The sequence below is a fragment of the Alosa pseudoharengus genome, unplaced genomic scaffold (genome assembly GCF_046254945.1).
Source record: "Alosa pseudoharengus isolate Yale_2024_CS ecotype anadromous, Long Island Sound unplaced genomic scaffold, YU_APseudo_1.1 YU_APseudo_1.1_scf_24, whole genome shotgun sequence".
Lineage (NCBI taxonomy): Eukaryota > Metazoa > Chordata > Actinopteri > Clupeiformes > Clupeidae > Alosa > Alosa pseudoharengus.
Genome location: NW_027468689.1, coordinates 23940624 through 23968123, shown reverse-complemented (window position 1 = coordinate 23968123; position 27500 = coordinate 23940624). Strand labels below are relative to the sequence as shown.

At 46.5% G+C, this 27500-nt stretch overlaps 1 protein-coding gene across 1 annotated transcript in view; it reads right to left on the bottom strand.

Annotated features, from left to right (window-relative positions):
- mgat5 (alpha-1,6-mannosylglycoprotein 6-beta-N-acetylglucosaminyltransferase) overlaps nt 1-27500 on the bottom strand; it is a 158738-nt gene that overhangs the window by 42847 nt on the left and 88391 nt on the right. The window contains exons 9-11 of the mRNA XM_076303528.1: nt 25192-25326; nt 18912-19045; nt 4784-4917 (exon numbers count right to left, since the gene is read on the bottom strand). Coding sequence (XP_076159643.1) covers nt 4784-4917; nt 18912-19045; nt 25192-25326 — 403 coding nt within the window. The remainder of the gene's footprint in view (nt 1-4783; nt 4918-18911; nt 19046-25191; nt 25327-27500) is intronic.

The window sequence follows — 27500 nt, the reverse complement described above, 5'->3', positions numbered from 1 at the left end:
CTCTCTCATGCGTTAACCTCCATCATCTAGATTACGATGTGTTGCTGCTGCAGGCCGTGCGGCACGAGAGAGAGACTCCCACAGCTGGATCTCTCCACAAGCGGTCCGATCTCACGCCTCGTTCTTCCATAACAATACTTCAGAGAGGAAATACTACTACTGCAGGGAAGGCAGCACTTCTCTCTGATAGTGAAACTAATAAATAACCCTGTTTGATTCACCAGGTCAAAACACCAACGGACTGCTGGGTAGGCTCATATGCGGTGCTTTTGGATTGAAGTGTACTTAATGTTGCAATGTTGTAGTGTACTTAATGTTGCAATGTCGTAGTGTACTTCAATGTAAGTGCTTCTACACCTTCTCCATGTTTGTTTAAATACTTGACCAATGGCTGTAACCCTATTACTTCAACCTATTCTTGCACTGATATAGTTTTATATTACTTGTTTACATTATTCTATGTCCATATTTATTTTATGCTGGTCTCTAGACTTTATTCTTGCACTGTTGCACTTACTTATTTGCACCATCACCATGACACTCACTCTCATAAAGCACCTTACCATGCATACGGAACTATAGGCTCAGTCCCTGCCCTATCACTGCAAGCGCCTCATGCTTGATCATCCTTAAGCACACTATGTGGATATTTTATTTAGTTTTATTTAGCCAACTGCTCACTTCAACTTTCTCTTTCCCTTATCCGGTCACTACCCTAATAAAAAAAACCATCACTACCGCTCACAAGATGTCTACTTGCCCTCTGACCCCCCCATAACTTCCCTTCTGATAACTATTGATAGCCCCTCGTGAAGTCACAGGATGGTCTGACCTACCCCTTCACCCAGTGGGATTTCCTTCCTGATAACTCAGCACTCTCTTAAAGTACCATTTTGAACCGCTTCATACGCAGGCATGGCGGAGCAGAAGTAACGTTGGTGCCTGACAATCGGTTCACCCGGTTTAGGTACCCGAACCAAGATACCCAAGGTAAGGTTTTTAAGGACCACAATGGAAAAAAGCCCTGTGGGGTTATTGTGTTTATCCTTTTATAATGAACAAAGTCATTTTTTTAATTTACTGATTTTTATAAGACCTTTGTACAATTAACATCAATAAAGAATTTCAATCAATCAATCAATCAACCCACCATTGCAAGTCAGTATTGCTTTGGGTAAAAGTGTCTGCTAAATATCAATCATTTTCGCCTTTACTTTTACACCACGTCCTGTCTGATGACTCTTTATCACGGTCACTTTGAAGTGACCTCGAATAACCTCGTCCGGCGACCTTCTCCAGGAATGCGGCGCGTGTGTGTGAGTGTTGACGGAGGGGTGGAGGAGGTCTGGTGTGAGTTTTCGGCGGGGGCTGTGAGAGCCAATCCCGTTGGAGTCTGGCCTGTGACACCTTTCAGGGAGTCTTTGCCTAATAACACTTCTCACGCTAATATACGGTCTATAAAAGCAGCTTAACTCCCCCTGCCAGCTTAATTAAAAAAAATAGGACATTAATGAAAACAGTGAGGTGTCTGAAAAGCTAAGGAATATGCCTGTGTGTGTGTGTGTGTGCATGTGTATGTGTGTGTGTGTGTGTGTGTGTGTGATACAAAACCGAGCCGTGCAGTTGGTGGAAATGAGCCAAAAGTGTGTGTCCATGTCTCTGCTATGTACCTTATGTTTTTATGTGTGTGTGTGTGTGTGTGTGGTGCGCATGTGTATATGTGAGTGAATAGGAATCTGAGTGTGCCTCCATGCTGCTGGGCAGAGTTTGTTTTTATTTTTCTATTGAGTGCGTCTGTCAAGGAGGGTATAGATGCTGGCTGCAAGGATACTAGTAGTAATTCTGACTGTTCTTCAATGTTATGCTAACTCATAGAATACCACGCACAGACACAGAGATGCTATAATAAACAAGTGCTAATGTGCACTGGTAGTTATTTTGACTGTTCTCAATGCTATGCTAACTCGTCTCATACCACCACACAGAGATGCTAACATTAGCACCTGCTTATATGCACTAGTAGTTATTCTGACTGTTCTTCAATGCTATGCTAACTCCTCTGCTACCATCACAGACACAGAGATGCTAACATTAGCACCTGCTTATGTGCACTAGTAGTTATTCTGACTGTTCTTCAATGTTATGCTAACTCCTCTGATACCATCACAGACACGGAGATGCTAACATTAGCACCTGCTAGCCTGTACTGACGTGGCCGCAAGGCCAACTCATCTCTGCACTGGACTCAACTCTGCAACTCATCTCTCTGCACCTGCATGGAACAAGCGAGAGTGTGACGAACCACGGAAAATATGCAGTGATGAAACTTCACACCTAAAGTGTGCCGAGAATGCAGAAGTTGTGCACAGAATGGAGAGAGAGAGAGAGTGAGAGAGAGAGAGAGAGTGTGTGTGCGTGTGTGTGTGTGCGTAGGAGTGTGTTATCTGCATGCGCTTGAGCGGGCATTCAGTGCTTCTGGCCTTGGTGCCAGCGCTGCCTTGGCACTCCTGTGCCCATTTGTGTGGTGTTGCCACCATTGCCATGCTTATCTGATTGGTGCGTGTCTATCAGAGGGGAACAAGGACGAATGCTTTGCTGCAAGAGAGGCTTTCTGGCCGGGGTGAGGTGGCGTGGAGAACAGGCCAGGGGATATTTCACGGCTGGGCTGAGAGAGGAGGGAGGGAGGGAGGGAGGGAGGTAGAGAGAGAGAGAGAGAGAGAGAGAGAGAGAGAGAGAGAGGGGGGAGAGGGAGAGAAGAGAGATGAAGAAAGAGAAGGGAGTGATAGAGGAGAGAGATGAAGAAAGAGAGGGAGGAGAGAGAGGATGGAGAGAGGGGGAAAAAGGCAGAAAAAGAGAAGAGAGAGAAAGAGGAGTGGATAGGTGGGGAGACCACCTGAGGCAAACTCACTGAGCATAATCAATGGAGCGCTTCCTAAAAGGGTTCCACAGAGGCTGCAGCACTGCCGCCTCCCCCCCCTCTTCCGAGCCCCAGTGCAGACGCACTCAAATAAAACCATGCCGAGGAACCCATTCCTCCACACACAGTAAACCGCACTGCTCAAATGAAACCACGCTTAGGAGCTCATTCTTCCAGAGCTGACTGAAACAACAAGGCTTGTACAGACACACACACACACACACACACACACACACACACACACACACACACACACACACACTCCTGTGTCAGACTCTGGGTGTAGGAGCCATTTTGAGTTTATGTTATGTTAATCTAAATTAGTGTGCTATTGGAGCCCTGGTATATTTTGTTACATTTAGGGTCCTTTATTTTGTAGGTACTTTTAGTTTGACAGTTTAGGTTTGAAGATAAAGATGGCCGCCACTCACCTATGACCCTAAAAAACCTAGAACAAAGAACAAGGAAGCTGTTGGAACGTATTAAGCATACAGTTCTTTACATTGATATTGGACCGCTATAGAGTCGCTATTGAACACTATTTGGAGATTATTTTTGATCTTAAGTTGTGTCTTTTTCAACCACCATTCTTCTAGCCATTTTTCAACCAAGCGTTTGTTGGATCCTTCCTTTGTCCATCCTTTGTCTGCTACTACCAACCTACTTACCTGCCTGCTGCCTGCCTTGCCCTGTTTCCCTACCTGCTTGAATCCTGTCTCATCCACCTGTAAAAGGCACAATTTAAGTTTCTCCTTTTCAGATAGCTTGTCAAAGAAGCTAAGCAATACCTCCCAGCTAAGAGTGGCCCGCCACTACACTGGTAATAAGGCTCATTTAATTCCCACACTAAGCTTTGAGCACCATTGCATTTCAGATGTGACGGGGAGCGAGTGCAAAAACACGGCATTAATAATAATAAAGATGATAGTAGAACCAGCTCTGCGCTGCACTTGGGCTCTTTGGGGATCAGCACAGCAGATTAATTTGCTCCGAGCTCTTCCAGGGGCTCCTCTGCTGATATCTGGTGGCAGAGTAGAGCGCTCACAGCTCAGGATGAAGGTTGAGGGGTTTGTGTGTGTGTGTGTGTGTGTGTGTGTGTGTGTGTGTGTGTGTGTGTGTGTGTGTGTGTGTGTGTGGACTCTCTCGCTGGGACTCCGACACACACCTGGTGCTTTATTTACAGATATCTGTTGGAGGAGTAGACCTCTCATGGTTCGAGATGAAGGTCGAGGTGTGTGTGTGTGTGTGTGTGTGTGTGACTCTCGCTGGGACACTGACACTCACCTGCGCCCCTCGACAGCCTTGCACCTGCTCCGTTCCTTAAATACACAAGGCTTCAGAGAGCACAAGGAACAATAGAACACCCCACACAGATGCATCCACAATGAGCTTAACATCCCGACTGGGAAGCACAGCTCCTCGCTCCAAGTTTGACACACCCAGCCAAGTCACAGCAGATGTTGCCCCATACTTCACCCTGGTTTACTCTCTGCAGACTGACTTTTGCTGCTCCATACACATCTCTGGTACCAGGGAATTTCAACTAGAACACCAGTTGAGTGTAAGTTTGAGCATTAGTTTAGGTGTAAGGTGTCTCTTAAACCTTGCGCTGAAACGGGCTAGTTTTAAACTAGCGCTGCACTCCTTTTCAGTTGCACCATTGCCCGTCAAGCTGAAACTAAGTGAAAATAGAACTCATGGCCATCTTCAGACCACCAATAACCAACCATAACCGCACCCTTTGCATTAGGTGCCATGATATTCTACCAAGATGTAGTCTATTATCTATCATCGGGCTATCCTCATAGCTTCCATAGCATTGAGTTCCCGTCAATGCTTGGAAAGGGCCTCAGGTGAGGGACGTACCTTCCAGAAGTTGTCCACCTTCCCGTAGACCAGAGACTGGTTCTCTCGCTTGACGTCGCTGATGTGCCTGATGTCGCTGGCATTCAGGTGCTGCTCCACCACGAAGCCCAGGAAGGTGTTGTCAGGGGTGTGAGCTATGGAGAGAGGCACACACACATTAGTTACGCACACACACACTGGTTACACTCACTCACACACACACACACACATAAAGGTACTTAAGACAACTTTTTAATTTCACAAAGACAGCATAGTCGTTGAATTATGCAGGCAGCATTTGATTGGTGCCCAAGACGGTGATTATGTGTGAGACAAGGTTTACAAAAGTGCATGCGTAGGGTGTACCACCAAATGCCCCTACATAGAGATGCCCAATTTGATCAAATGGTGTTTTGGGGCCTTTGATTTAACGGGTCAATTGCTGCTGGACCTCAGTAATCTCCTCTGAAGTCAGATAAGGCCGTAACGTCAATGGCATCACTGCAGGCCTAGCAGCGCCCCTGGAGTTACTAGCAATGAGTGCATGAACACACTCAGTGAATGATGTGGAAAACTGGAAAAAAAGATGAGGAAAACTTTCTTTGTGGATATATCCTGGAACAATGTGCATGCAACACGAACACACACACACACACACACACACACACACACACACACGTGCACACACACTCCAATGACGCAGCCAAATAGCTTTAAAATCAATCCAACCCCAAATCAAATAAAGCTCTCTCCCTCAGCACCAGATTACGGTATAAGCTGGTCTAGGAATGAACTTCACTACTTCCCCCAGGAGGGAATGCCGCAGACGTTAACTTCACACGGTCATCTCTCTCACAGTCTTCTCCACAGTCTTGTTAACAAACAGAGGACAGGAACCATGGGAAATAAAACCGCAGGCATCGACTGCAGCCGCAATCATCAAAGTCCGAGCGGCATTAGAAAAAGTGCTCTGAGGCAAAATATTGAACGAACGCAACGCTTCAATAGACTAAAACGGACCGCTTGAATTTTTGGAAAGGTTGTGTAAATGATTTAAATTCAAAATGAATGTTGAAGATGGACAAAACCATGTGGACTTAAAAGAACGGAAATTGCAGTTACTCTGCTTGGACGCTTGATTATGGGCTAGAAGTTTAGACAGGCAGCGGAGAGGAACTAAGGTACTCTGAGCCAAAGAGTTCAGATGAGGGCAGAGTAGAAGAACTATAGGACCTATAGGAACTTGTAAGTTATGTGAGTGGACGGACAGATCCAATTATGGGACAGGGCAATACAAAGTCCAGATGGGCAGATGCAAGGAACTAGGGGGCTAGGAGCCACAAGTTTAGATGGGCAGAGTCGAGGTGCTGGCAAGTGTGTGTGTGTGTGTGTGTGTGTGTGTGTGTGTGTGTGTGTGTGTGTGCCATCTGGACATGGGCTCAGGAAGGATTTTGGCCACCCCTCAGGGGACAGTGCTGGAGGAGGCCAGCCAGAGAGATTAAGGATGAGAGGATAAGAGAGCAGAGACCAACTGTTTGGGGAGAAAAAGGTTCAGATGCAGAAATAAACACAAACATTAGATAGAGAGAAACCCTGCAGAGCCCTGCAGAGAGGGGTTGGGGAGAGAGAGAGAGAGAGAGAGAGAGAGAGAGAGAGAGAGAGAGAGAGAGAGAGAGAGAGAGAGAGAGAGAGAGAGAGAGAGAGGAGGAGAGGGGGACAGAGAGGAAAGATGAGAAAGAGAGAGGAAATGAGACATTAGAAATTAAGGAGAGGAATAAGGGATAGAGAGGATAGAAAGAAGAAGGAAAGAAGACAGGAATACAGGTAGCAAGGAGGGAGTGGAGAGGGAGGAGAGCGAGGGAGGAAGAGAGAAAGAGAGACAGATAGAAAAGGTAAGCAGTTTAGAAGAGAGTGTAGAGAAGGAGGTAGAGAGCGGGGATCCAGAAAGAGAAAGAGAGAGAGAAGGATATTGCATGAAAAGAAAGCTATGTTGCTAAAGTGTGTAAAGAGAGAAGGTCAGAGGAAGAGAGCAGAGAAAAACAGAGAGGTGGGGAGAGGAGAGGGCAGGAGAGGGAGAGAAGGAAGTAAGTTGAGAGGAAGGTGTGTGAGGAGATGTATTACACACACACACACGTATGCACGCACACACACACACACACACACATGTATGTATGCACACACACACACACACAGAGCTAGTGGGATGTGTCCAGCCTGCTGTGCTGTGCTCTTTATGCAGTGATTTACACTTCAGCACTGATCTGTGGGACTACAGCTGCTACCGAACCCTGATAAATCTGTTTCCTAAGGGAGCGTGCATAAACACACACACACACACACACACACACACACACACACACACACACACACACACACACACACACACACACACACACACACAGGTTGGAGCACAAACACAAACACAATAAACAAGCAGTCACACAGAAGCAGGTACACACAAACAAACACAGGCATGCATACAATAGTGATGAAAAATACAGACACACAGACGTTCTGCAGCATAGCTGCAGACTACAAATATCTATACATACTCGCACACACACACACATACACACACACACACACACAAAGTGATGCAGCTCTGGAAGGAGTCAGGTTGAATTAATATTTGTGAGTGCAGGCGGGCATGGGATGGGGGCAGTGTGTGTGTGTGTGTGTAGGGTAAGGAAGGAAGACTGTGTTCTGCTGTCAGTGCTGCCATGTTTGTGTGTTTGTGTGTCTGTGTGTGTCTAAGGAGGGACCAGGAGCAAAAGCAAGCTCACAAATATGTATGTCACTGTGTGAGTGTGTGTACAGTATGTGTGTGTGTGTGAGCTCTATCAGTGCTCAGCCCAACTGAAAGTGACACCTCCCATCCCTGCAGAGCGCGGACTTCCTGCTCCCAGCTGGAACCTGCCATAGAGAGGAAGCCTGTCAGCCCCCATCAGGAGACGCGGCATCAGGAGCAGGGAGAGGAGACGCGGCATCAGGAGCAGGGAGAGGAGACGCGGCATCAGGAGCAGGGAGAGGAGATGCAGGAGCAGAGAGGAGAGAGAGGAGAGCAGGAGGGAGAGAGAGAAAGGTGGAGGAGATGGTGGTAGTGGAGGAGGAGGTGGAGAGGGTGGGACTGAGGCCTGGTGTAGGAAGAGGTGGAAGAGGAGGTGGTGGTGGAGCTGGAGGTTGTTTGGCCGTGCAAAATGCAATTTGTGGGGCAGCAGGGCTGGTAAATTGAAAGAGCGTCCGGTGCTGTGCAAGGGGATGTGTGCAGCTGGCCGATGGGGACGGCCGACTGGGCAGAGGATGAGTTAAGGGCTCTCTCTCTCTCTCACTCACACACACACACACACACACACACACACACAATGAAGTTAGTAGTGAGCAAGAGCCCTGGTGATGGATGGGAAATGAAAGGACATCATACAATACAATTAACTCACACTCAAGCATGCACGCACATTCTAGCAGAAAAGCAGCTGCTGGGAGAGAAGCAGGCCTGCTGCAGCGCTTCCTCTCTCCGCCCCACAAGGGAGGATGCATGAAGATGATCATGAGGATCATTAGCTTTGGAGGGGAGCAGTTGGGGCCGTCTAAGTGGAGAGCACTCTCAAATGGAGACGCTCAATTTCCTCATTTCCTGTTGAGGGGACTTACTGGATGTTGGGAACTGCGTGTGCATACCGGTAATATGTGTTGTATGCACATACACATGCACGAATGTGTGTTAGTGTGTATGTGTGTGTGATTGGGTAGGGGGTTTGTTTGGTTTGAGTATGTGTGTGTGCATCACCCAACCTGACGTTAATCCAAATAAACCAAAAAATGTGATATAAACACAAAAATCCTCTCTGGATTGCCCAGCATCATGGCATGTGTGTGTGTGTGTGTGTGTGTGTGTGTGTGTGTATGTTCTCCTCCCCCTGCCCCTAATAGAAGAAATGGGACATGTGCTGGTCCGCACATTCAGCTTCAGATGAAAAGCAAACACACACACACACACACACACACTTACTTACTCCCACATACATGGCACACACAAACACTACCCAAGTATTACTACCCACACACATACTTTCACTCACACACACACACACACACAGATGTGGTGTTGACAGAATCACACACACACAGATGTGATTTCAACAGGACCAGACACACACACACACACACAAGTGGTTTTGACAGGACCAGGCAGGTTGACGTTGTGGCTCCTAACTGCTGTCCTCCTGAGCAGTTGGCAGCCATGTCCTGCTCACAGCTGAGAGCTGTCAATCAAACGCCAACAGCCACCATAAGGGAGTAGCAAAACAACGCCCAAACACACAGCAGCTCCAGAGGGAGAAGGGTTTTCTCCCAAAGATGTGCACACACACACACACACACACACACACACACAGGTATGCATATGTGTGCATGTATGCATGCATGTCAGCACTATTTGTGTTTACATTTCATCAGCAAGAGTGCTGAACATGAGCTCTCTCTCTCTCACACACACTCACACACACACAGGTCTCTCAGAGGGGAGAGAGATGAAGTGTCCATCCTCGTGGAACATTCCACCCGGCCTGTGTGTGTTGCTGGTAAACTCCACCTGACTTTTTTTCCTTGGAACCTCTCAATACCACAACAATCAAAAATAAACAAACTAAATAACAAACACAAACCCAGAGTATTATTGCTAAACAATGACGGAAGTGGAAAGTTGTACGCAGCCAAAGGACTCCTGCTGAGTCTCTTCCTGGAGAGGGAAGAGCAACTGTTGTGGTTTGTTGTGGTTTTTGGGCGGGTTGCTTATAGTCGGTCGGTTGGACCGAGAGCATCTCTCTGCGGTTGCAAGAAGAGAGCCCCTCGGTGTCGGCGATGCAGCGCCAAACTGACATTCTAACACACGTGGCGTTAACGAAGGCTCTCTCTGCAGGTGCGCGCCGCCACGTCAGGCGTAGTGAGAGTCCTGCCGACAGCACCAAATTAGCGGTTTTGAGCTTGAGTACTCAGCTGGGCCAAGACCAGTACAATAAGCTGCCAAATTTCTATCGTTCCACACCAAAACAACAAGGATCGCTCATCCTCACTGTGCCAGAACCAGTCATTGGTGTATCAGCATGTTACTATTCAACACCAAGTTTACGCCCTTGAGTTATTTTGGCAAAATGAGGTGGCCTTACTTCATACCGTGACTCATTATGAGAGAGAGAGAGAGAGAGAGAGAGAGAGAGAGAGAGAGAGAGCGGTCTGAACCCTGAAGAGGAGAGCTGTGGAAAACATTATGCTGGAAGCGGGAGAATAACAAACATCCCCGAATGAATAAAAAAACAACCACCAGTGATTCCTCCATCTGGCTGTACTAGAGGCTGAGAAGAAACGTTTCACTCACTGCCTGGTGACCCCAAAAGCCGTTAGGTAGTTGGTGAGAGTAAAACTAAAAGAACAATAATATCTGAACTTAAGGTTATTTTTTTTTAAACCTGGAACTATTCATTCTGCTTTGCCACACAAATGCTGGTCAGACATGCAAGAGAGAGGAGTTTACCGGAGCAACACAGATGTTTAAACTTCAGATTTTATTTTAATGTGCCAACATAATGGACTAACGTTTCGACGTTCTGCCACGTCGGAGTCGGAGTCTAGTAGACATGCGACTTGGCCACTGGGACTGAAGGTCAATCATTTATCAGGTTAAAAAAAAAAACAGTTCGTGTTACTGGGCAACCAAAAGCATGTGGGACCCTAAGCAGAAAAACATACTTTTATTAGATGAAAGGCGAAACTAAACATTAAACAACAACATCTGCAAATAATAAAACTAAAAGAACAATAATATCTGAACTTGATTAATTTGCTTTAAACCTGGAGCTATGAATAAAGCTTGTTTTAAGAGCTCTATAGTACCATTTGGGTCTGTGCACAAATGCACACACCTTGAACCATTAAAGCAGTTACTATACATGATGGTAGTGAAGTTCCTATACGGACACAAGCAAGACTTCAACAGGCAGAACACCCTGTAGTGTTTTCCATTCAGCTGAGCCAGAATGACTGGCAGTACACTGGCTCTAGTAGCGCTGGCCTGGATAACTCTGTCTGCCTGTCTGCCTGCCTGCCTGCCTGCCTGCTGATCACTTCCCTCTCATCGTATCTTCCACTGTTAGTGTGAGGGAATGCGTGTGACTCAGATGGCCCCAACTGCAAGGTGGCACATCTGTTTTGTGCATATTTTGCGCATATACCCATTACCCAATGGTAATAACAGAGTGCTTTCTCTTTTCTCTTTCTCTTTGTGTCCTTTGCTGAGACTATAAAGTAAAATATAAAGTAAAAGTATATGTGGTGCGTCTAACTCTAAGCTGTAGTTAGCGACGGTTGCGAATCTTTTTCCATCCGATGCTGATCCTCATGCGTTTCACACAACATCTCCACCCTTCCTATCATGCTCCAGCAGCGCTGCCCACTCATAAACAGGAACCAGCTTTCATCACGGCCGAACCCATCCTAATCAGATGCGCCTATCCACATGAATTATTGATCAGGGATGAATTTACCACATGCAATCACCATAATATGGAGATCAGTGGGCGAGCGAAACAGATGTTCTTTTTTTTTTACACTCTTTTTCCATTCCTGTGTTTCTTTGAATGTTGTAAATGCTGAATGCAAAATTATGGCTGGAGTATAAACAAACCTTTGAAATTATAATCCAAAAATAGTGTATCTGCCAGCACTGGGCATAATAAATAAAATAAAAAAACAGGCAATACATATAAACAGTTTTTTCAGACTACCAACTTCAAAATCACACAAGACCTTGCAATGAGAAAACATCGTTGTTTACCCATTCCTCCATGATGATATAACGGCACCATACAATAAAGTTCTGTGGTAATGCATTGACCTTTTTAGTTTGCATTTTACAGCCCCGAATTAGAGGACAGACGAGGCAAAGGATGAAGGGTGGAAGCTCAAACTGGCAACCAACATGCAAAACAGATGCACTCTCATGGCTACATACAACCAACATGCAAAACAGATGCACTCTCATGGCTACATAAAACCAACATGCAAAACAGATGCACTCTCATGGCTACATACATGGCTGTTTAGGGCAACCGTGGCCTACTGGTTAGCGCTTCGGACTTGTAACAGGAGGGTTGCCGGTTCGAACCCCGACCAGTAGGCACAACTGAATTGCCCTTGAGCAAGGCACCTAACCCCTCACTGCTCCCTGAGCGCCGCTGTTGTTGAAGGCAGCTCACTGCGCCGGGATTAGTGTGTGTTCACTGTGTGCTGAGTGTGTTTCACTAATTCACGGATTGGGATAAATGCAGAGACCAAATTTCCCTCACAGGATCAAAAGAGTATATATACTTATACTTATACAATAAGCTCCTATGGGAGTCTTTTTGACTTTGCATTTAACAACATCTTACTGCAAGCAAGTGGAGTGGGAGAGCGATCGAATGTTCACTCTGACATGTACAGTACACTAACATGCCAAGGGCAACGCACAGTTCTAGAAAACATCTTGAAAATTACTTTTTTTTTTAATTAAATGACATCAGGCAATGACAGTAATGCAGCTGCCATTTCAGCATTCCCTTTAATTAAACTTGAAAGGCGAGGCGAGGGGAGGGGTGTTTTCAAGTCATACTTCTGGGAAACCGTTATCTATGCGACGGTCTGTTTTACTGTTGTCTTTTTTTATATTTATTATGCACTGGCAAGAAGAAGCACTGCAATCTCAGTGTATACCTGATGTGCAATGACAAAAAAGATTCTATCTTCTATGTTCTATTATCTTATCACATTTCCTTGTTTGTTTTCTGGAGCACTGCAACCTGTTGCTCCTGTTGTACTGTGTTCTGAGTTACAAATTATGAATCTGTCTTTAAATTATTCTACCTTGTGTCTTATTTTGTCTTTTTAATTCTTTATTTTTTTTAAATGATTTTACTTTGTGTTCTCTTTTTTATTATGATCTTTACTTTTTAAACTATTCTTTGACTATTGCCCTTCTATGCTTTTATTTGCTATTACTGTTTGCTTTTGTTTATGTAAAGCATATTCAATGACCTCTGTGTATGAAATGCGCTATATAAATAAAGTTGACTTGACTGGACTTGACTGTGATCACTGGCAAACTCTGCAGTGTTATCTACTGTGCAGTAGTAGGCAGAAAGAGAGAGGGCAGTGTGTGTGTGTGTGTGTGTGTGTGTGTGTGTGTGTGTGTGTGTGTGTGTGTGTGTGTGTGTGTGTGTGTGTGTGTGTGTGTGTGTGTGTTCACTGTCACAAGCGGCAGGTTTCCTATTGTTCTCTATGGTTCGGCAGCGGAACGGTGGCAGTGCTAGCGTAATTCAATTGTCCGTTTAGGCTACCCGTTTGTGTTACTTAGGAACGAGATAGAACTTATTATGGTCTGAGCGTTGCATTAAGCTTGCTGCTGCCGCTTGCCGCTGGCCAATGTGATCTCCGCCTTATGCCGATGTTTAGTGCATGCGAACGTTGTCTGAGCATGTTGTCGTGTCACAGTCTATTCTCAACATTCCACTGTTAAACCACAAACCCCCCAAAGCACAAGCGATGCTGCCTGGTAGTACTAATACTAGTGTGACACAGCAGGTGGGGAGAGTGGACAAGGCATCTGCGCACAAGAAATCTGTTCTACTGCAGGTCAAAATGAAGGCCTGTCCTCCTGCAATTCCAGACATTTTTAAGACAGCACTAGACCTTTAATGTCAAAAACTACATTTTGGGAAGTTTTAGAACTTTTTAAGGGTCCACAAGGGCCCTGGCAGGACGTGGCAGAGCCCAGCGCAGCGGGGCAGAGCGTAGCGGGAGGGCTGGGCACAGGGCCAGGGGAAGGGCCCTTGGTGCGGGCACGCGTGCCAACACTGAAAGGCACGGCAGACAAAAGCTACGAGCTGCACAATGAGCCCTTTCATTGCTCCTGTACAGCGGCAAGGGGATCTGTGCAGCTACGCAGGGTCAACGGCTTTATCAGCACCGAGCTTCACCATGTCTCCACAGCATGCCTGGAGTCGGGAGGATGAGCACACGCTAATACAGGCAGATGTGAGTGCAGAGCCCTGGCACAGGCAAGGTGCCGGATAAAAAAAACAACATACAACATACAAGAACTGTAATTAACGCAACACCAATAAAACAGATCAGATGTTAACTCCAGGCCTTGTATCAGAAATACAGACAGATCAGCTAACTACTACAGAGCTTGCGGTCCTAAGGGAAACCCACAGCCCCTAAAACTATGGAACAGATTTGAATCCCGACAGGACGTAAGAGAGGAATTTCCCAGGGAACGGACCCAAAGCAGGCAGCGATCAAGCCACAACTAGAAAGATGAGCACAGACAAGAAGCAGCACCCGGCACCTGTTAATCCCACCACCCTTGTTCTAGGCGACTATGCTGTGAGACATTTAAATGGGGAAAGAAAAAGGATGATTATATGCGGTCTCCCAAATGCTTCAGTGTCTGACACAAAAAACAAACTTCCAGAAATAGTGTCAAAATATGCAACCATCAAACGCATCATTGTGCATGTTGGAGCAAATGACATTTACAAAGAACAGCAGGGAATATTTCAGACCAAATAGCACAGAACTGAGTTGGACTGGGGCCAAGATCATTAACTCTCGCCTCTCTCTCCTGCACCTGACATTTTTTCTGCCAACCTTGAGCCGACCCTCTGATAAGTGCTCAGCAGTCATACAGATGGAACAAGTTGATGGCATCAACTGCACAAGCTTAAAAAAAGAGACAAGTCAACCCCAACCTCCTTGATTTCCCATCACCACCCACACCCCATCACCCAATAATACTCCCCAGGATCACCTGAATACCCATCACCATCCCCACCCAAGCAAATTATTGTATATTCCCTGCAAGAATGCAGAGACTGCTGCCAGTAGCCTTGCAGCTTTTCACTAGTATAGCCCAAGACCATCAACAGACAGACAGACCAAATCAACGAGTGGATGTCTCAGAATTCTCTTCAGCTGAACAAAGAAAAAAATATATATTTGGTACAAAGGAGGAAAGACTTGGGGTTGCCACACTCCTTGACACAAAAGGGGTCAAAGCAAAGGATACTTTTAAAAATCTTGGTGTATTAATTGACAGTGATCTAAATTTCAACAGCCACATGAAAGCAATAACTAAATCAGCTTTTACCACCTCAAACATTGCCAAACTTAGAGAGAGGGCTGTCAAAACATGATTCAGAAAAACTCATTCATCTCCAGCAGGGTTGATTACTGCAATGGGCTTTTCAAAGGCCTTCCTAAAAAGACTACCAACCAGCTTCAGGTGATACACAATGCAGCAGCTAGGTTTCTCACGAAAACTAAAAAATAACTGACCACATTACTCCAATTCTTCAGTAAATGGAGCCGGACCTAAATACCTGTCAGACATGCTTCAGCAGTACACACCTTCTCATCCTCTCAGGTCTCAGGTGAAAAACCTGTTAGTAAAACCTGCTGTTAGAACTTAACATGGTGAAGCAGGTTTAAGCTGCTATGCGGCTCAGCTCTGGAACCAACTTTCGGATGACATCAAAACTGTATCCAACTGGACCCAACTGTAGCCAGTTTTAAGACCAGTTCTTAGATGCCTTCTACTAACTGCACTGCAACCTGTTGCTCCTGTTGTACTGGTCACTGTGTTCTGAGTTACACATTCTGAATCTGTCTTTAAATTATCGTACCTTGTGTCTTTTATTTTGTCTTTTTAATTATTTTTAATTGATTTTACCTTGTGTGTTTTATGTTTTCTTTTTTTTATTATAATCTTTCTTTTTAAACTATTCTTTGACTATTGCCCTTCTATGCTTTTATTTGCTATTACTGTTTGCTTTTGTTTATTTAAAGCACATTGAATGACTTCTGTGCAACACTTTTCCATTACGTCTACAGTATCTGTGGACATATGAACACTTTGATCGGTCAGCAGTATTACATAGATAGATAGATAGATAGATAGATAGATAGATAGATAGATAGAGATAGCTACTTCATTAATCCCAAGGAGGAAATTGCAGTGTTGCAGTAATAATTCACATACATCACAAGCACACACATTCACAGAAAAAACACTGTTGAGACACTGTATAAACAAATATAGGGGTCAGTCCAAGTTGCTTATCTGGCAAGTTTATTTAAGGAAGAGCAAAGTTTTGCAAAGGTTGTCTTTAAGTTCAGTGTCACACCAAACACAAACTCAACACCATTTCAAAGGGCAAACTATTTTAAGAACGCACTGTCAAAAGCATTATTATCAGTAGCTTGGCTTGTGCACAGGACACCAGTGAAATCTTAACCATCTTGTTTTTACACTGCTGGAGGACATATGTTGACATATGTTGTAGTCTACTAATTTAACAACAGAGGCTTTTGTTATGGTTGTTTTCATGTTATTTACAACACTCTGGAGTTCCCAGGCCAAGCTAGCGGGCGGACGGAGAGAGACACAGGGCAACAGTTTACTTGGACAGTCCAAACGATTTGTTGAAATTCAAGTTCAGTCTTTAAATTTTCACTGATCATCATCACCCAGTATGACCACAAACCCAACACCACACCCTCTAACCTTTACCATAAAGTACAGTTAACTTGGCCACAGATGTTAGAAACAGTTTGTTTACAAACTGGGCATCTGTAGACAGGCTATAGGGGACTATCCGAAGAAAGTATGACTGAAAACAACAGAGGGGGAGGGGTGGAATGGAGGTATCAGAGGTAAAAATAGAACTAATAGATGTGTGTGTGTGTGTGTGGTGTGGGGGGGGGGGGGGGTGGTATCAGGGTAGTGAAACCTAGAAGGACAAAGACCTTGTTCAGTTCTGGGCCTCCAGAAATATGTGAGAGTGAAACTCCATAATGCTCCACTGGACCACCTGAGGAGGGATGGCCGGACCTGATCCTCCCGACCCAGATATCGGCGTCCCCGACCTGCGGGCGTCGCCCTGTCCCCATCACTCCTCTCGCACCCGATACACGTGGGAAGGGACACACACAAAAGACATCAAAGCCCGCAGCTTTACACGCCTGGGTGGCGACCGTCACTCACGAAAGATGACCTCGCTAAAGAAAAACAATGACGACAGATAGGTTCTTAGACTTACGTCAAACCAAAACCTTGAGGCAACCTCTGCTGTGCTTGCTTACTTACTTTGTCCTTCAATACAGAAAACAACAAGCACAAATAGCATAATCAAATTCAAGTATTATATATATTTATCTGGAACTTACAATAGGGCCATAAAACCTCACTTGACTTTCTGTCTACGTCAACAACAAGTGTGGAACATGTAAACAGATCCCCCGTGTTAGGGAGAAAGTAAACAAACAGCCCTGTTGTGAAATAAAGGGAAGTGCTTGAACACAGCTACTGCTGCTGCTGCTGTTGTTGGATCGGACTACGAATGGATCACTTGGAGCTGAGTGTGTCTCTCTACGCTCGCTTCCTCTGGCCTGACAGGGCTCTTCCCTTATGGAGATTTATGCCTGACCGCAGAAGTGTGCATGGGGCACTGAGCACAACCCACCGCTCGCCTCCGATCAATTCCACACCCTGCCCCACACACACACGCACGCACGCACACACACACACACACACACACACACACACACACACACACACACACACACACACACACACACACACACACACACACACACACACACACACACACACACACACACACACACACACACACACACACACACACACACACACACACACACACACACACACACACACACACACACAAGCAAGTGCACGTTCACCCACACCACACACATGCATACACGCAAACACAAAAGCACACACACACACACACACACACCACAAACATGCATACACGCAAACGCGCACACGCAAACACACACACACACACACACACACACACACACACACAGACACACAGAGATATAAAAACACACACACACACACACACACACACACACGCACAAACACACACAAACACACACACAAACACACACAAACGCACACACATACTGGTGCCTAGTGTGTTGTTAATGTCCTTCATTCCATCGGCCGGCGGATGAGGCAGAGTTGGCTACGCTACAAGCACAACATGGTGAAATATTTAGTCCACTCCATTGAACTAGTCTCATTCACACGGGTGCAATTAAGAGATATGGTGTCCTTGCCTTGAGACCATACAGAGAGTGGACAGGAGAGGAGGGGAAACAGAGCTTCAATGAAGACCGTCACACACATGCACACACACACACACACACACGCATACACACACAGGTGTCTGAAACAGAGTTTCAATGGAAGCTGTCACACACGCACACACACATACACATGCACACACAGGTGCCTGAAATACAATTCAATAGAAGCAGTCATTTATATGCGTGCGTGTAATCTGTCGCACATGCGCACACAGACACAGACACAGAAGTTTGGTGATCCTACTCCTTCCTTGTGATTTAAACACAACAGACTTTGACTGACCACTGCAGACACCCCAACCCTGGAAAATAGCTGTGTCACTTGAGCGATGGCCGCCCCCCCCCCCCCCCTCACCCCAGTCCACCCGCCCCGCACCCACCCACCCCTCACTCGGCAGCAGAGCATGACCCCCTCATGAGTTTGGAGAATGCCAGCGTCTATTAGAACACAAAGCGCCCCATTCAGAACCCTAAGCCTGGCTGTGCCTGCCCTGGCCCCCGAAACTGAGACGCTGTGTGTTTGAGGCTGGGACAGCGTGTGTGTGTTGTGTGTGTGTGTGTGTGTGTGTGTGTGTGTGTGTGTGTGTGTGTGTGTGTGAGAGAGAGAGAGAGTATGACAGTGTGTGTATGTGTGTGTGTTACAAAGAGAGAACAAGGTAGACATAGTATGGCAAGATTTGTATGTAAGTGTGTGTGAAGAGAGAGAAGTGTGTGTGTGTGTGTGTGTGTGTGTGTGTGTGTACGTGTGAGAGTGTGTGTGAGATGGAGGTCCAAATCAGAAAGGTTAAACCCAGAGAAGGGATCCTGTCTCCTCCCTCCAACACACCCCTCAGGCTGGTGCTGATCTCGTTTCCCATCTCATGGTGCCAGTGACACCCCACCCAGCCCAGCCCGACCCGGCCCAGAATGCATCAGCGCGAAGGGGTGGACTTACGGAACATGGTGTTGAACTGCTGCGGGTTGAGGTTCCACTTGCCCCAGGGCGTCTTGTGTCCCTTCGACTGGGCGTAGTGGGCGTGGTTAAACTCAGGCTCTGTGCCGAAGGAGTCCAACACTCGCAGCATGCACCTGGAACACACACACACACACACACAGACACACACAGACACACACTTTTGTTAGAATTTGGGAACAGCATGTACAGTACCAGCACACGCCTGAGGCTCCACTGGACCTAGTACAGTAAACACAAAGGGCAGAGCTTGAGTGAGGCCGCTCTCTTTAATTGGGACTGATCAGATATTTGGCAGACACACCCGTATTCTTGTAGGCTGGATCTTTTTTTTTTTTAGATATGAGTATGACAGAGTGGGAGACGTACCATATTTTTAGCATTATCTAAACTTATGATTGTGCAATGTTTTTCCATGCACCTGCGGTACTGGGAAGGGGAAATGCCTCCCAATGCCTCCTAGGCCCACATGTTTCTTGGTATTTTATGCCCCCAACGTTGTCTTCAAGGCAGCGCTGCCTGGAAGGCACTAGGGTTAGGCATGGGTTAAGGTTAGGGTTGGGGTTGGGGTTAGGTTTAGGATTAGGTGCCTTTAAGTCAGCGGTGGCAGCGCTGCCTGGAAGACGACGTTGGGGGCATAAAACACCATCGAGCCACCCACATATTACACTTCCTTTTGGAGAAGACATTGTGTGCACAGAACTTTAACAGAGTCCTCTGGTGAGTGTTTGTTTGTGAGCTTGAGTGTGCGTGAGTGTGAGTGTGTGTGTGTGTGTGTGTGTGTGTGTGTGTGTGTGTGTGTGTGTGTGTGTGTAAGTGCTTGTGCATGTGTTTTTGAGTGTGCATTTGAGTGTGTGAATGTGTATATGAGAATGTGTGTGAGTATCAGGGAGTGTGTATGTGTGTGTATGAGCCCTGTGCGCGCGTGTGTGTGTAATAAAGAGGTGTGTTAATGAGGATGAATGGTGTTTATGAAGGGCTGGAAGGGATAGGCACACGCCTGGCGACCAGAGCAGCAGCAGATACTCTGCAGATGGCGTCTCCTTCACCGAGACCACAGGGACTCCTCTTTCTCTTTCTCACACACACACACACACACACTATCTCTCTCTGCAGGGACAACTCTTCAGTCAAGAGGAGAGGAAAATTATAGCTCGAGGGGTGTGTGTGTGTGTGTGTGTGTGTGTGTGTGTGTGTTTGAGCATGCATGCGTGTGTGTATCATGTGAGCGCATGTGTGTGTGTGTGTGCTTTTGATTACTGGGAGTGTGTGAGAATATGATTATGATTGTCTGTGTGTGGAGCTCACTAGGGCCAGATGCAGCGCTGTCATAAATCAGCCGTCACTTCAGAGCACCAGCGCCAGGACACACACACACACACACACACACACACACACTCACAGCGCCAGGACACAAGCGCACGCACGCACACACACACACACACACACACACACCAGCGCCAGGACACAAGCGCGGGCGCACACACACACACACACACACACACACACACGCACACACACCAACGCCAGGACACAAGCGCGCGCACACACAACACACACACACACACACACCAGCGCCAGGACACAAGCGCGCGCACACACAGCGCACACACAACACACACACACACACTCACAGCGCACCAACGCCAGGACACAAGCGCGCGCACACACAACACACACACACACACACACACACACACACACACACACACACACCAGCGCCAGGACACAAGCGCGCGCGCGCGCACACACAACACACACACAACACACACACACACCAGCGCCAGGACACCAGGCCCACAGCGCACTGACTCACAGCGCAACACAACACAAGCTCTAATGGGGTGTAAATATACATACTGTGTAAGCAGGGAGGGATTCATCTTCATATTCATCCTCATCTAAATGACAACCCGTCATCACTCTCTCTCTCCCTCTCTTCATCTGTTCCTTTCTTCTTTCTCCAACTCATACTCTCTCTCTCACTCTCTCTCATTTTTATGTAATATGTGTTTTATTGGTGTAATCAAGTGAGAAAGTTAGACAGACATTGAATAAAGGAGTGTCAAACCTCTCTCTGCCTCTCTCCAACTCTCACTCTTCCCTTCATCTCTCTCTCTCTGCATCTATCACTCTGCATCTCTCTCTCTCTCTCTCTCTCTCTCTCTCTCTCTCTCTCTCTCTCTCTCTCTCTGAAGGCTACACTGTAGCTTTTTAAGATGTTGTTGATCCATATAATGGTTCAGTAAAGGGGGTTTAAAAGTCAGTCTTGCTCTCTCTCTCTTTCTCAATCTCTTTGTGTCTCTCCATCCCTCTGGTCTCTTTATCCCTCTTGCTCCCGTTTCGCTCTCCCGCCGCCTTCTTCCTCCCTCTCTATCTCTGTATCTCTCCATCTCGGTCTGCTGCAGAATGTTCCGGAGGCTTATGCTGGTCACTACGGAGCTCAGGTCTCCAGAGGGGGATTATGGGTAAAGGCTACAGGTGATGCGGAGTGTGGGTGTGTAGATGTCTGAAAGAGTGAGACTCAGAGAGAGACAGAGACAGACAGACAGAAACAGAGTCAGAGAAAAACACACAGAGATATAGTGGCAGTGAAGGAGGAGAGGATAGAGAGAGCACAAAGGAGGAGAGAAAACGAGTAAATCAGATAGAGTGAGAGGAGGAGAGAAGAGGGAGAGGGAGTGTATGAGAACACCTGAGGAGAGGAGAAGAGAAGAAGAGAGGGAGGAGAGAGGAGAGAAGAAAGGGAGAGGAGAGGACAGAAGGGAAGAGAGGAGATGCAATAGGAGAGGAGAGGAGGATAGAACAGGAGAGAGGAAAAAAGAGAGGAGAGGAGAGGAGAGGAGGATAGAACAGGAGAGAGGAGAGAAGAGAGGAGAGGAGACAAAGAGATGCGATAGGAGAGGAGAGGAGCGGAGAAGAGGAGGAGAGAACAGGATAGAGTAGAGAAGAGAGGAGAGGAAAAGACAAAGAGGAGAGGAGATATAGACAGGAGAGATAGAGAGGTGGTATATGAGAGCACCTGACGAGGAGCAGAGGAGGAGAGGAGTGGAGGAGTGGAGAGGAGAAGAGAGGGAGAGGAGTGGAAAGGGGGGCTTGGTGTTGTGCCTGTAATAAGTGAGATTGGCTCTGCCAGGCTAATAATACCCCTGTTGTCTCCAATTATTTCTCCCTGCAGCCGTCCTGTGCGCGCGTGCTGCTGCATCTGGACGACTGCTGGAGGAAGGAAGGTCGCCACAATGACGAAGGCATTCATCATGAGCACCCTTCAAATATCTCTCAATGCAGCTCTCTCTCTCTCTCTCTGTTCCTCTCATTCCACTCCTCTGTTTTTCCCATCTTTCTCTATCTCCCTATCTTTCTCTCTGTCTGTTTTTTTCTACATCTCTCTGTCTGTTTTTCCTCTCTTACCCCTCTCACTATCTCTCTCCATCCCTCTCTTTCAACTCTGTCTGTTTTCCTCTGACTCTCTCTTTCCCCCCTTCCCTCCTCCTCTTTCTCCATCTCTCTTACACACACACACACACACACACACACACACACACACACACACACACACACACACACACACACACACACACACACACACACACACACACACACACACACACACACACACACACACACACACACACACACACACACACACAATGTTCCAGTCGAATTAGCATTTTAAGAGAAACTCAACCAGTATTAAGAGAAGATAATTAAGACAAAAACTAGCTCTGGCAGCCTGGCAGGGACCTCTCCCTCTCCCTTTCTCTCTCCCCCCTCTTTCTCTTTCTCTCTGTCCCTTTCTCTTTCTCTTTGTTTTCTCCTCTCTCTTTCTCCCTCCCTCCTTCTCATCTTGTGACAGCTGAAGTTTGGGAACAGAGGGGACACTTTCACAAAAGAGGGTCTGTTGTTACACAGGCCCTCACAATGAGAAAGGCAATACGCCGCCTGAGGTCGTCTGCGGGTAAAAGGGAACAATCTCTTCCTTGAAGAGACAGAGGAGGAGAGAGAGGGGAAGGGAGAGGAGGAGAGAGAGAGGGGAAAGGAAGGGAGGAGAGAGTGAGAAAAGACGGAGGGCAAGGGAGGAGAGAGGAGGGAGAGACGAGTGAGGAGAGCAAGCGCCAGAGAAAGGGAAGGGAGGAGGAGGGAGGAGAGAGAAAGGAGGGAGGAGAGAGAGGAGAGATGGAGGAGGGAGGAGAGAAAAAGGAGGGAGGAGAGAGAGGAGAGAAAGGAGGGAGGAGAGAGAAGAGACATGAAGGAGGGAGGAGAAAGAAAGGAGAGAGGACAAAGAAGAGAAGGAGAGAGGAGGGAGGAGAGTGGACAGAGAGACACAAATTGGTTGAGAAAGTGCAAATATGTAGACTCTGGGGGCAGGACTATGGTCTCTTTGGTTCATTAAGAGCCTTGGATTAAAACAACCAAAACACACACATAAATGATCTCGAACTCAAACACGCACACGCACACACACACACACACACGCACGCACGCACGCACGCTCGCACGCACGCACACGCACACACACGCACACACACCTGCCTCTCTGACCTAAGCTGGGTAGGCTGAATGAGTGAGATATGATGTGCTCTGATATGCAGCTAGCTTATTCTCATTCCCCTCAATATTAAACCCTGACATGCTGACTAATGCTGAGCACACACACCCTGTAGCAAGAGAAACCAGGAACGAGAGAGAGAGGGAGTCAGCAATAGAGATATTGTGTGTGTGTGTGTGTGTGTGTGTGTGTGTGTGTGTGTGTGTGTGTGTGTGAGAGAGAGAGAGAGATATAGAGAGAGAGAGACACTGTAGAAAGCATTAAAATGTGTGAGTGTGTGTGTAATAGGTAGAAGGGTACAGGCTGTGTAGAAAAAACAGATCTGGGGGAAAAATAGACACTGCTACAAGGGCTGCTCTGCGTTAGTAAGAGCTGAGCAATGGGCAGAAGGATCAGGCAAGAGAGAGGCTGGATATGTGTGTGTGTGTCTGGTATGTGTGTGTGTGTGCATGTGCGAGAGAGAGAGAGAGAGAGAGAGAGAGAGAGTAAACATTCAGTGATTCTGAATGTGACCAATGGCTCTTGTGCTTTCTTGTACATGATCTGAGAGGTGTGTGTATATGAATATGAGTGTGTGTGTGTGAGTACGAGGAAGTAGTGATTCTGACAAAGCAAAGTGTAACTGAGTGTGTGTGTGTGTGTGTGTGAGTACGAGGAAGTAGTGATTCTGACAAAGCAAAGTGTAACTGAGTGTGTGTGTGTGTGTGTGTGTGTGTGTGTGTGAGTAAGAGGAAGGAGTGATTTTGACAAAGCAAAGTGTCACTGAGAGTGTGTGTGTGTGTGTGAGTAAGAGGAAGGAGGTACTGACAAAGCGAGGTCTAACTGCACATTCATCTGCAGTTACCGGACCTGCACCTCTGAGCGAGAAACAACACCACCACTTAGGGAATCTGGGAATTCTGACTGGGATTCCGGAGGAAATGCACCACAATAGAAATGCTGGGAACAGCAAAAGCACTCAGACAAAGACACATGACCTCCAAATGGGAGACGAGGCCACTGGGACTTGTTCTAGGACAGATTTAACGTGTAGAACGTGGGGAACGTGAGGGCAAGGCATTCTTCAGAAGATAGGCCAGTGTAGACCTTACTACTACAAAACATGACAAAACGTTTTTTTCAGGTGGTACACCAGTTTAGAATGTGAGAGAACATGTGTTTTGTAGAACATTTATGTGAGAGGAGTGCTTGTGTGATAGGAACACAAAGAACATGTAGATCATGTGACTGAACAGGACACAATAGGTATGCCCCAGTAGAATGTGAGAGAACATGTGCCATGTAGAACATTTCATGTGAAATGAAGAGTTGGATTCTAAGATGTAAGATCTAGATACAGTAGATCTAAGCAAATGAGCAACATGTGAAGTGTGACAGAGGGGTTATTTCAGGGAGTATACTAGTGGAATGTGGAATAACATGTGTCTTAGAACACTAGAACATGTTTTATGAAAAAGTTGTGTTCTAAGATGGGTAAATGAGCAACATGTGAAGTGTGACAGAGGGGTTATTTCAGGGAGTATACTAGTGGAATGTGGAATAATATGTGTCTTAGAACACTAGAACATGTTTTATGAAAAAGTTGTGTTCTAAGCTGGGTAAATGAGGAGCTTGTGAGGTGTGACAGAGGGGGTTCTTTCAGGTGGCATACTAGCGTGGCACGTGAGGAAATGTTCTCTGTCTTGGAGAACGTTGGTTCTAGGAGGTACTCACTGGTAGTGCACCCAGGAGGGCCCCAGGGTCTTCTTGAACTGAGTCAGTCCCACGATGTCAATGTAGATGAGCTCCACCACCTTATCACCCTGGGTGGGGCAGCTGGACTTGTTCCCCATCACCCTCTTCATGATCCTGAGAGAGAGAGAGAGGGAGGGAGGGAGAGAGAGAGAGAGAGAGAGAGAGAGAGAGAGAGACAGAGGTTTCAACCGCCATTTATTGGATCATTCCTCAACCCATGAAATAAAGTCAAAGCTCATCATACAAAGCTCATACAAAGCTCAACACAATAAAAACATACATAAATACATTCACACATAAAAATCCCAATACATTATATGTTAAAAAGCACCTGATCACCCCCCCCCCACACACACACACACACACACACACCCTCACACAACACCCCCAACCCCATACACATCCAGAAACCCCTCAATGTCCTTAACCAGGCTATAATAAGAGAACTCAATTTTTAACCGACCAGCCACCATCCCCTTAAGAACCTCCACCGAATCGACTGATCCCTAACACCCTACTTTTCCTGGTCTTCCAGACAGCCAACTTAGCCGACCCCAAGAAGAAATTCACCAGAGAGAGAGAGAGAGAGAGAGAGAGAGAGAGAGAGAGAAAAGGAGTGTGTGGGAGAGAAAGAGAGACAGAGAGAAAGGGAGGGAGGGAGTGTGTGAGTGTGTTTGACAGAGAAACAGAGAGGGACAGAAAGATGTATTAAGACAGTAATTTTGTTATCCAGTTTTTTATGATATTTTTTATGATCATATTATTATTCTAGTTGATGGCAGCACAGCATGGACACAGTCATCCTAATAAAGTTATCTGAATTCAACTGAACAAGAGAAAGGAGGGAAAGAGGCAAGAGAGAGAGAGAGAGAAAGAGAGAGAGAGAGAGAGAGTAAGAAGAGGGAGAGAGGGGGGGAGAGAAGAGGGAGAGAGAGAAACTGAAGAATTTAAATCCCCTTTATTAAACCATGATGTGGACCTTGAGAAGGAGTGCTGGAGAGAGGAAGAGAGAGAGAGAGAGAGAGACACAGAGACAAAGATGGAGAGATAGAGTAGCAGAACTATGGAGTGAGTAAAAGGAGGAAGAAGAGAGGGAACAGAGAGATGGAGAGATACAGGCTGAAGAGCAGCAGAGAGAGCATAAAGACGGACGAGTGGGGAAATGATAAAGAGCAGTGAGAGGAGAATATGAATGTGAGCGTTTGTTGTCCCTCCGGTGGAATTAGTTCACATCTGCTTGTGTTATTGTGTCCAGAAGGCTCACACAACTCCCACAGTTGGAACTAATCTCCAGCAATGTTTACAGCACTCCTCTCCTCCTCTCCTCTTCTCTGCACTCCTCTCCTTTCCGCTGCACTCCTATCCTCCTCTCCTTTCCTCTGCACTCCTCTCCTCCTCTCCTCTGCACTCCTCTCCTCTGCACTCCTCTCCTTTCCGCTGCACTCCTATCCTCCTCTCCTTTCCTCTGCACTGCTCTCCTTTCCTCTTCTCCGCTGCACTCCTCTCCTCTGCACTCCTCTCCTCTCCTTTTCTCTGCACTCCTCCTACTCTCTCCTCTTCTCTCTTCTCTCCTCTCCCTTCCTCCCTAATTCAGGCCAGGATAACAGAACAAAAAAAGACTGTGTGTGACTGTACTGTATGTGTGCATGACTGTGTGTGTGTTTGTGTGTGTGTGAGCACAGTTGGTTTGCTCTAAAGCTTGCGAGATGGTTTGCTCTAGAGCGACTTTTTTTCCTGGGTCTGTGCAAGACAAAGCATTTGTTTGTCTGTGTGTGTGTGTGTGTGTGTGTGTGTGTGTGTCTTTACATTTTAATGGTTATTTGCATACATGCATTTGCATGGGACACCTTACCCTCAAACCCAGTGGGGCAGAGAAGCTCATATTAATGGGTTTCATCAGGTCCCTTTCCACAGGTATATACAATCAAGCACCTAGATTATGAATGCAGACTGCATGGTGTTTGATTAGTAGACCTGTGGAAATTAACCTAATAAAACCTATGAATGGGAGTGCACAAGGCCAATGTCGGTCTATGGTGGTGTGTGTGTGTGTGTGTGTGTGTCTACATGTGTTTATTTTATATTTGCATGGGAGGGATAAGTGGGTGTGGATGGTTTGGTTGTCTACTGTATGTATACGAGTGGTTTGTTTATGTGTGTTTGTTGCATATTCTCATTCTCTCAGTTTAGCTGGACATGCTTTCACCCAGCAGGGAGAGTGCACCTGTGTGTGTGTGTGTGTGTGTGTGTGTGTGTGTGTGTGTGTGTGTGAAAGAGAGATTGAGTGT